We start from the raw sequence: 11,458 nt of genomic DNA, 5'->3' as shown, positions 1-11,458 counted from the left end.
GACCTGTAGTTAGTGCAAACCCTTAGTCTTGACAGACATAAACATTTTCATTATATTGTTGAATAACTTGAATTTCAGGGAAATAATTCAAATGGAATCTTCTAGAAGAACATAAACTACAGTGTAATTTTAGGGTCACCCTCTGGCTATGTTAATTCAGGAAAAAGTAAGAGAATCACTTGAAAATTATGTGGAACAAATAATTGGAAAAATATATACTTTTTCCAAGTCTATCCAAGACCTCTGAGGATAACTTGGTTGCCAAATAATTTAATTTACTGTTTTATACTCAAGCAGTCTTTGTCAAACTCCAGGAGATAGTGAAGGACAGGAAGGCCTGGCATGTGGCAGACCGTGGAGTGGCCAAAGGCTTGGACAGGACTTAGCAACTGAACGACAGTCTCAGTCAGGGCTTCTGTCGGAATGTCCAAGTGAGCTGAGCCAACCCTCTCACTTTGACGCAGGGTCAATAACTTCTTCATCTCCTCATTCCTGATTCTTTAGTCAGAGTACTTCAATTCGTTTCAAGACAACCACTGTTCATATTTCCAGGCATTTCATCTGGGGCCACAATCCAGTGCTAATACCCATATCCAACTTCTGTGTTCTTGATTAAGAGATTTTAGGAGCATAATCCATGGCATGTTGCAGTCCATGGGGTCACAAAGAATCGGACACAACTGAGCAACGGAACTACAATAGCAACAAAGGAGCATAATAGCTCAGGAAATACACTCGAGCTGTGACATACAAGTTGTTTTCCAAAGGAAAGCCTCCACATAATCACTGATATATTTAATAGTATACTCATCCAGGGTAGATGTTTTTCAGACTGTGGACAACTTTGATTGGAATTGTAGCACCATATAAAAATAATTTGTAAGGACAACATTTAGAAAATATTTAAAATAGATGTGGCTGTAAGTTGAACTTTATGCCATTTTAAAAAATACAGACTTTCGTAATGTAAAAGCATTTATGGTTGAATCCAAAGATGGTCTGCTGGTGTCCAATAAAATACTGTATTTATGGCAGAGAGTGGACATTTTTCTTCTTCAGGAGATCCCAGGGCACAATTCTGAACCTGTCCTTTTCTCTGTGTTAGAGGATTTTTTTTTAAGAAGTAAAATCATAATTCTCACAAAAACATAAAATGAACACTTGTCAAAGATTTTTATCTAACTCACTGATTGGGTGAGAAAACTGAGATGATATTATACTGGTTCAAAGGAGAAGTCAAAAGATCACAATTTTCTATGGGGTAAAGGAATGTTGAAGTAAGTTTATATATGGACTTGAAACTTGATTTATTATTATTTTTAGGGGGTTCCAAAATTTGCTTGTCTTTGGAGAAGAATTCTTTGTACTTGTTGTTGTCCAGCCGCTCAGTTGTGTCTGACTCTTTTCGACCACCTGGACTATGGAGGGCATGGAGCAACAAACTGCTTCTCCCTCTGCCCTCAATCTTTCTCAGCATCAGAGTCTTTTCCAGTGAGTTGGCTGTTCACATCAGGTGGCCAAAATATGGAAGCTTCAGTCTTAATGAATATTGAGGGTTGATTTCCTTTAGGACTGATTGCTTTGATCTCCTTGCTATCCAAGAGACTCTTAAATTCAGTTCAGTTCAGTTCAGTCACTCAGTTGTGTCTGACCCTTTGTGACCCCATGGACATGGAGCAGGCCAGGCCTCCCTGTCCATCACCAACTCCTGGAGTTTACTCAAAATCATGTCCACTGAGTCGGTGATGCCATCCAGCCATCTCCTCCTCTGATGTCCCCTTCTCTTTCTGCTTTCAATCTTTCCCAGCATTGGGGTCTTTTCAAATAAGTCAGTTCTTTGCATCAGGTGGCCAAAATTGTGGAGTTTCAGCTTCAGCATCAGTCCTTCCAAAGAATATTCAGGATTGATTTCCTTTAGGAATGACTGGTTGGATCTCCTTGCAGTCCAAGGGACTCTCAAGAGTCTTCTCCAACACCACAGTTCAAAAGCATCAATTCTTTGGTGCTCAGGTTTCTTTATAGTCCAACTCTCACATCCATACATGACTACTGGAAAAACCATAGCTTTTCTCCAAGGAGCAAGTGTCTTTTAAGCTCATGGCTGTAGTCACCATCCAAGTGATTTTGGAGCCCAAGAAAATAAAGTCTGTCACTGTTTCCATTTTTTCCCCATCTATTTGCCATGAGGTGATGGGACTGGTTGCCACGATTTTTGTTTTTTGAATGTTGAGTTTTAAGCCAGCTTTTTCACTCTCCTCTTTCACCTCAAGAGGCTTTTTAGCTCCTCTTTGCTTTCTGCCATTAGGGTGGTGTCATCTGCATTTAAGGTTATTAATATTCTCCTGGCAATCTTGATTCCAGCGTGAGCTTCATCCAGCCTGACATTTTGATGGATGTACTCTGCATAGAAGTTAAATAAACAGGGTGACAGTATATAGCCTTGATGTCCTCTTCTCTCAATTTGGAATCAGTTTGTTGTTCCACGTCCGGTTCTGACTGTTGCTTCTTGACCTACATACAGGTTTCTCAGGAGGCACATAAGGCGGTCTGGTTTCACCCTCTCTTTAAGAATTTTCCACAGTTTGTTGTGATCCGCACAGTCAAAGGCTTTAGCATGGTTGATGAAATAGAAGTAGATGTTTTCCTGGAATTCCCTTGCTTTTTCTATGATCCCGCAGATGTTGGCAATTTGATCTCTGTTTCCTCTGTCTTTTATAAATTCAGCTTGTACATCTGGAAGTTCTTGGTTCACATACTATTGAAGATTAGCTTGAAGGATTTTGAGCATTACCTTGTTAGCATGTGTAATGAGTGCAACTGTGTGGTAGTTTGAACATTCTTTGGCATTGCCCTTCTTTGGGATTGGAATGAAAACTGACCTTTTCCAGTCCTGTGGCCACTGCTGAGTTTTCCAAATTTGCTGGCATAATGAGTGCAGCACTTTAAAAGCATCATCATTTAGGATTTGAAATAGCTCAGCTGAAATTCCATCACTAGTTTTGCTCTTAGTTATGCTTCCTAAGGTCCACTTGATTTAGCATTCCAGGATGTCTGGCTCTAGGTGAGTGATTGTCGTTATCTGGGTCAGTAAGACCTTTTTTGTACAGTTCTTCTGTGTATTCTTACCACCTGTTCTTAATATCTTCTACTTCTGTTAGGTCCATACCACTTCTGTCCTTTATTGAGCCCATCTTTGCATGAAACGTTCCCTTAGTATCTTTAATTTTCTTAAAGTTATCTCTAGCCCTTCCCATTCTATTGTTTTCTTCTATTTCTTTGCACTGATCACTGAGGAAGGCTTTCTTATCTCTCCTTGCTATTCTTTGGAACTCTGCATTCAAATGGGTATATCTTTCCTTTTCTCCTTTGCTTATCACTTCTCTTCTTTTCACAGCTATTTGTAAGCCCTCCTCAAACAGCCATTTTGCTTTTTTGCATTTCGTTTTTTTGGGGATGGTCTTGCTCCCTGTTTCCTGTACAATGTCATGAACCTCTGACCATAGTTCCTCAGGCATTCTGTCTATCAGATCTAATCCCTTGAAGCTATTTCTCACTTCCACTGTATAATTGTAAGGGATCTGATTTGGATCATACCTGAATGGTCTAGTGGTTTACCAATTTTCTTCAATTTAAGTCTGAATTTTGCAATAAGGAGTTCATGATCTGAGCCACAGTCACTTCCCAGTCTTGTGTTTGCTGACTGTATAGAGCTTCTCCATCTCCAACTGTAAAGAATATAATCAACCTGATTTCGGTATTGACCATCTGGTGATATCCAAGTGTAGAGTTGTCTCTTGTGTTGTTGGAAGAGGGTGTTTGCTGTGACCAGTGCATTCTCTTGGCAAAACTCTGTTAGCCTTTGCCCTGCTTCATTTTGTACTCCAAGGCCAAACTTGCCTGTTACTCCAGGGATCTCTTGACTTCCTACTTTTGCATTCCAGTCTCCTATGATGAAAAGGAAATCTTTTATTTGTGTGTGTGTGTGTGTGTGTGTGTGTTAGTTCTAGAAAGTCTTGTAGGTCTTCATAGAACAGTTCAGCTTCAGCTTCTTTGGCATTAGTAGTTGGGGCATAGACTTGGATTACTGTGATATTGAATGGTTTGCCTTGGAAATTAACCAAGATCATTCCTTCATTTTAGAGATTGCACCCAAGCACTGCGTTTCGAACACTTGTGTTGACTATTAGGGCTACTCCATTTCTTCTAAGGGATTCTTACCCACAGCAGTAGATTTAATGGGATATCTTTGTATTGCTATCCCTTTAATTTTCAGAGTTGTAAAATAACTCAGAGGCACTGAAAGGCACAGAGCCCCCATAAAATCAGAGAAGACCCCCACCATCCCATTAAAAGGAAATCCGGTAATCGCCTTTGCTTAGTCCAAAGTCTTACATTTTTCTTTGCATTTGAATAATTTTCCTTGGTTCATCTCTATTTCCTGGTTTCTTGGAGAGAGTTTTCCCTCTCTTTGTCAGGAAGCTTTAGTTGTTGAGGTTTTGGAACCAGACAAGCCTGGGGTTCAGATCTATCTCTGCATTTCCTGGGCATGTGGCCTCATTGATATCACTTCTTCCCTGAGTCCATGTCCTACAATGGATGTGAAGATTAAAGTGTCTGGTACACAGATATAGCAGAAGCAAACCCTTATCTGCTACTAACTCTGTGTGGGATGTGGATCCAAATTTAAGATAGTCAAACTTATCACCACCCCTATTTTAGAAATGTGGAAACTGAGGTACCAGGTGTGACAACTGAGTCACCAGTGTGGAAACTGAGGTACCAGGCCCCCAGGGTCATGCTGTGAGGTCGTGTGGTGGAGCGGGAATTCAAACCCAGGCCAGCTGGCTCTGCTGTCACACTAAGCCAGTACTCAGGAAATGAAGGTGCCATGACACTGTTTAGTTTCTTTAATCCAACCACATCTTGAATGAGTTGGCTGACTCCCCTAGAAATTCAGCTACAGACTTGTTGGTCACGTCTCATTCCCTGGTCACTCTCTACTCCTGTTTGGCACTGGGGTGGGGGCCATATGGCTGCTGTCCTCCCTAGGCCCTGATTCTCTGAGGGTCTTTGAGACTCTGATTCATTTGAGGGTCTCATCTATAAAGCCTGATCCTGATGGTGATTTGGGGTGAAGGAGAGCTGGTTTCTGATTGAAGTTTTAGGAAATTGGGCGCCTGAGCAAAAGATTAAAGAAGCATATTTTCCATAAGGTTCTATAGGCTCAGGAAGGGAATACTAAAGGTGTCCTCAGTTGTGACAGTAAAGTGATCACTAGCCTTTTGGGTCAGAAGATCTGGATTCAAGTCTTTCTTCTTAAATCCCTTGGCCTATACTCTCATGCCCCAGGAGCCATTCTCCAGACAGTGGCCAGTGTGATTATTTCAAAATATAAATTAGGTCAACTCATCATCCTGCTTAAACCCTCCAGTGACAAATGATTGAACTTAAATTACACATACCTCATTAGTGTTCTGAATAGTTGCCAACTGGTTCTCTTGGAAGGGGGTTTTGGGAAGAGAGAGAAGAGCCTTGATTTATAGTATTTGCCAATTTCCTTGCTGCAAATATCCCTATTATTATATACAACATTTAGCTTTGAACTTGACAGTTAACAGCTCACAAAATTCCTGAAACCTGCACAGCTGACTTAAAGCCATGAAGCCCTGGACTCAGCACAACTCTGTTAAAACTCAGCTTCCTACTGTGGCCCTTGTGGCCCAGTATGGTCTGCTGTCTTAGCTTAATCTGCCACAAGCAAATACTATAGCCTGTGTAGTAATAAAAATACAGAAATGAATTTTCTAATGGTTATGGAGACTAGAAGTCTCAGATAGAGGTCCGGCCAGTTCTTGGTGAGGAATCTCTTCTTGGCTTGCAGACAGCTGCCTTCCAGCTGCATCCTCAGGTGACTAAAGCACTCTCTACTGACTTGTCTTAAAAGGATGCTTAACCTGTTATGTCCTACTCTTCCCAGCCTTATGACCTCACTTAACCTTAATTAATTCTGTAAATAACCTGTCTGCAAATAGTCACACTGATGTTTAGAGCTTCAACACATGAATTTTGGAGGAACGCAATTCCATTCCATCTACCTACCTCGTCAATTTCACCTTGTTTCATGCTCCCTTCTGATCATGACACTGCAGCTCTACCACCTGTGAGCCCCCAAACACACCAAGCTTCATCCCCCCACCAAGGCCTTCTTATTTGCTGTTCATCTATCTAAAAAATATTTTCTCCAGACCTTAATCTGTAATCGCCACATCACCCTCTGAGGGATTTATTGATGAGAAAACTGAGGTGTGAGAGAATAAACATTTGACCAAAGCATAGATTGGTCAGAAGTGTTAGTTGCTCAGTTGTGTCAGACTCTTTGCGATCCCATGCACTGTAGCCTGCCACATTCCTCTGTCCATGGGGTTTTGTTTTTGTTTTTGTTTTTAATTTCCCAGGCAAGAATACTGGAGTGGGTAGCCATTCAGTTCTCCAGGGGATCTTTCTGACCCAGGAATTAAACCTGAGTCTCCAGCATTACAGGCAGATTCTTTATTATCTGAGCCACCAGGGAAGCCCCCAAAGCATACATTTAAGAAAATGCTGAGCCCAGATTCAAGGCATCATCACTTCTTTATTTATAGATTTGTAGCTGGCAGGAACTTTAAAAATCACCTGGGCCGCAGGCTCAGCTTCTATGTCTCATAATTTAAGAGCTTAAAACTTTGAGAAACCCAGCCGAAAGGACACCAGTTCCTTTCATGTCAGTTTGACAAGCTTTAATTTAGCCAGTCTTTCTGCAGGTACAGGTGAGAGATTCAGTCCAAGAGACACAGTAATACGGGAGACTGAGGAGGCCCCAGCTAGTATTCTTTCCAGTGGGCCAGTGCCACAAACTTCTGTGGAATATTAGCACGGTGAGCTGGGAGAGGTGCTGCTTAGAAATAAAAAGTGACAGCTTCCAGTTGGCATTTCCCATTATGTGGGGCCTTTTTGAATGAGATGATTTTCCACTTGGGAGAGGAAAGAGTAATATGTCAATGAAGGCAGAAGATGTCCGGAACTTCCAAAGATAGGAGACTACTATTTTCCTCATAGTTTGAAAATGATAGAGCCCTTATATGTATGTATTTCACTAATAATTTATACATCTCAGTTTCTTTGAGAGTTGGTGAAAGCAGAATCAAAGCACATTCAAAGTCACAATTAAGTATTTAGCAATAAAGCAAAACTGAAAACAGGATTTTCATATACATGTTCATCAGCCCACTAAAAAGTCAATGACCTTCCAAATTCCTTAGGTCAAGCTTGTGCAAACATATGGGACTTGTCAATACAGGAAAAAGAGAGCTTCAGGTTGAATAATTACCCAGATAATTTGATTCTGGGAGAGTTTTCTTAGAACTCTCTAAGCAAATGCATTGAACTTGCTAAGAAAGTGCATGGAAACCAGCACTTCCTCTTCCTGTCCTCCTCTGGTCCCCACCCCCATCCTGATTTCCCTGTGCATATTTTTATATCTGCATCATCTATACACATTATATCCTCCTGCATTTAAGTTTGACGGTATAGATGATGGCCTTGGCTCCATATATGCACATTAAATACAGTAGATTTCAAGGGATTTGGATGGGTATAGTATACTGATCCAAAGTCTGTTTTTCCTCTGCTGTAGAGCTCTAATCACAGTAAACTGTGCATTTGTAATCATCTAGTGAATTATGGTAGAAACATTAAGTGTTAAAATCCTGGCCTTTCCTTTGGAGATCTGGGTTATTTCGATGCTTGTCTAGACTTGACTACAGACATATCCAGGTACACAGGCCTTTCTCCACATATGTTTAGGCCATATAGATGATCCAGATAGTTCCAAGTTCAAGTATTTCCTACGTTTTATTTTTTGAAGTATAGTTGATTCACAACATGTGTTAGATTCAGGTGTACGACAAAGTGTTAATATTTCCTTCTTTTCTACTGCCATCCCTGACTAGTTGTGATACCTCTCCCTTTTACCTGGATTCTGGGCCAGTTGGGAATGAGCCTGAGTGTTGATTCAGTACTGATCTGAGAGTAAGAATGGAGGATGGTAGGATTCCACATGATGTGATGCACAGCCAAAAAACAAAGTATGGAGGATGGGCCAGGACTCCAAAAGAAAGAAAAGAGCTCTGACAAATAGCATAATGAAAGAATATTCAGGTTGACTCAATGGCCAACATTTACAACTTTCTAAATGAATTTAATTTTTCAATCTTTAATGGCCTTTAGTACATACATTCAGATTGGTGGTATAATACAAGGAAACTGGTATTTGGAGTATTCACTCATCTATTTGATTTTCTCTTAAGAGCTAATTCTGAGGTGTGCATTTTGTGCCTGGCTACATGTAATGATTAGATAAACTACATACCTTTTAAATCTCGAAGGTAACTGTTAAATCTGAGTTAGGATAAAATGTGATTGTAGGAGTTCTAACCTGGCTACATTCTCTGCTGAAATGTTGCTGTTTGCTTTTGGGGTCATGGAAAGAAAGAGGGTAGAAATGTTAAGGGAAAAGGATATTGGTACATGAGGAGCACTCCTTAGAAGTGAGAACTCATTGCGTTGTAGCTTTACATATAGACTAGAGACTTCCCCTCCCTGAAAATCACAGAAGCTGTGATAAGAGTTAATAAGTGCCATTACCTAAAGTTACTGGTTAATGTATTCCTGGAGCTAAGCAACAATGTAGACATGACAAAAGAAATTTTATTTGAATTTGAAGCACATCACATGAATTTTTTTTCTTATAGGACATATGTGATCTGGCTGAGGCATAAATTGAGCAATCAGACCCAGAGGGATGGTATGGGGAGGGAGGAGGGAGGAGGGTTCAGGATGGGGAACACATGTATACCTGTGGCAGATTCATTTTGATATATGGCAAAACCAATACAATATTGTAAAGTTAAATAAAATAAAATTAAAAAAAAAAGAAAAGGACAGTCTTTAATTTAAATTTTTGCAGCAGATAAATCACATGTGGATAAACAAGAGTTAATTGAATGTAGTTTGTAGGAAAAGTCAAATGCTGAATTTGTAAGCATTTCTCCAAGGGTACGGATGTTGTAGTCCCCACCCCACCAAAAAGCAAATGAAAACCGTTTTATTCATAGTAGGAGATATGTTTGATCCAAGGTACGCAGATGTTGGCCTGGCCTTTGTAATCAAACTGAGTGCTTCTGCCCCAGATGTTAAAAAGCTTCCAATTCAGTGCAGGACAGTAAGGAGCTGGGGTGAGTTTTGCTGGTGGCTTGTCTTTTCCAAAGCATGTTTTGTGGAATTGGGTCTTTAGGGCTGCAGTTTCCTGTACAAACTCTTGGCCTCTATTTTCTCTTGCAGTCTGGTGTCTGGTTTGGATCTGGTCAGATGAACCGTGTCTCCTGCCTAGCTGACAACCCACAGGAGGTAAGCCTATAAAACGGCACAGGCCATGGTTGTTCATGTGAGGAGGACTACCTGGCAAAGATGGGTGGTTCCCATGTGGAGTTCTGTTGAGCAGTGCTCTGGGGCAGGGACTGACCAAACTTCTTTAGCGCTCGAGGCACTTGTCTGAATTTCTTGGGGTGAAAATCATTTCTAGCCGGTCTCTGGTCTCGTCTGGATGCAAGGATAAGTCATTTTTCTTCTGCATCTTCTCAACGCACCGACCTTGCAAAGTCTGCACGTGGAAGCGTCTCAGAAGGGTGACCAGGACGACCTTCATCATCACCATGGCGATGTACTTTCCCGCACAGGCCCGGGGCCCAAAGCCAAATGGCTGAAAGTACCTGTAAGGAACCTGGGAAAGAGATCAGACAATTAGCCAGAGTAGTAAAGGCTAGAGTCATGCGTCTCCGTTTGATTCGCCCTGAAACCACAGTCAGTCAGAATGCTTGGTTTTAGTGATTTGGCCATACTGCTTCTTCACAGACAGGAATGACTATGACTCAGATAAGACTTTCTCCTTCCAGTTTGATTCACCCTTTGTGATACAGACACAGCCTCAACAATCCCCAGTTACGTTTTCGTGTAAAGTACTCAGCTAGCTCTGTGGGAAGGCCACGTCTTTACTGCTGTTCTGCCAGTCACTGAGGCAAAGACCGTTGTTGTGCCAGGCCTTATAACCTGATGCCAAGGACAGATTTAGGCAAAGTGTGCGTTCCTGTCCTATTCATGCCAAGAATCTAAATATTTTTTGTTATACAAATATTTAAAGGGACACACCTCTCTGTCTTGTCCCCATTTGGACTTACATATTATCTGGCACTTGAAGGATACTTAGTAAGTTATTTTTGACCAATTGGCAACATGGTAAGTGTTGCTTATATACAAGTACAGTGAATTAGAGAACTGGTTTAACTAAGATCATATCTCTTCCCATATGGAAATTGAAAAATGGGGTAATGCAATGAACTATATGGATAATTCAGGTTAAAAAAGAATCATTGCCTAGAATTTGACATAACAGACGCAGAATCTCCAGTATACCTCAATTAAGAACAAGGTGGGAGTTCTTCTAATTACCAAGTCCTGTTTAGAATAGAGACTAGTACTTGTGGGGCCATTTGGTGACTCAAAGGCAGACTGCAAAAACCAAATCATTTCTTCTGATTTGATTTCCATCTAATTATCATAGATGATGCTACAGCTGAATCTACATGATGACAATGTGATAAGTGGAAAAGTGGGTTGGTTAAACAAACTTCACCTCATTTTAGGCAAATTAAGGGCCTGAATTGTTCATACTTTGATCTCGTGTGCCCTCCATGAAGACATTTCCAAGAGCTTGAGAGCCAGCCTCCTTGGCTTGAAGACAGAACTGATGGGCATCTTCTAGCCAGGGGAAATGTGTTCTCTCCTGGTGAGGCTGGAGGGGATGAGTAAATAGAATGAAATGTACAAATACAGAAACAGAGGGGATTTAACAGTTGATGCTTTTGGGGTGACACACTCAGTTTTAAGGAAGGACTCTTACATTCTTGGCAAAGTTTTCAAAAGTAAATTTATTAGGCTTTGGGAAAAACTCGAGTCTATGCATTCTCCCAAGATTCAGGATAATGTTAGTCCCCCTTTTCACTGGGTAGCCATCGATGACTTCATCCTCTAAGGCTTTGCTCATGACTAGGTCCATGACGGGCTGGTATCACATGCTCTCATTAATAAAATTTTCTACCACAGTTAGCTTTTGAATATCATCACTCTTTATTTTTCTTTCACCTGTGGAAGCAGACAAAAAGGACAAAGAAGGTCATGCTAATTTCAGTGTTGTTATAGGTCAGTTTGAAAAAATTTAAGATGGGAATACCAGACCACCTGACCTGCCTCTTGAGAAATCTGTATGCAGGTCAGGAAGCAACAGTTAGAACTGGAGATAGAACAACAGACTGGTTCCAAATAGGAAAAGGAGTACGTCAAGGCTGTATATTGTCACCCTGTTTAT

The 11,458-nt window shown here is 40.9% G+C and overlaps 1 protein-coding gene across 1 annotated transcript; it reads right to left on the bottom strand.

Moving 5' to 3' along the window:
• Positions 1 to 9,274: 9,274 nt before the first annotated feature.
• Positions 9,275 to 11,230, bottom strand: LOC113900338 (aromatase-like). Its single transcript, XM_027554017.1, has 2 exons — positions 10,994 to 11,230; positions 9,275 to 9,817 (listed from the first exon to the last, which is right to left on the bottom strand). The coding sequence occupies exons 1-2, from the start codon at positions 11,147 to 11,149 to the stop codon at positions 9,569 to 9,571; spliced, it is 405 nt and encodes a 134-aa protein (XP_027409818.1). The 5' UTR covers positions 11,150 to 11,230; the 3' UTR covers positions 9,275 to 9,568.
• Between the last annotated feature and the right edge of the window lie 228 nt (positions 11,231 to 11,458).

The sequence above is a fragment of the Bos indicus x Bos taurus genome, chromosome 10 (genome assembly GCF_003369695.1).
Source record: "Bos indicus x Bos taurus breed Angus x Brahman F1 hybrid chromosome 10, Bos_hybrid_MaternalHap_v2.0, whole genome shotgun sequence".
In the NCBI taxonomy this organism is placed as follows: Eukaryota; Metazoa; Chordata; class Mammalia; order Artiodactyla; family Bovidae; genus Bos; species Bos indicus x Bos taurus.
The sequence above is the reverse complement of the archived record's forward strand: the minus strand, read 5'-3'. Positions and strand labels throughout refer to the sequence as shown.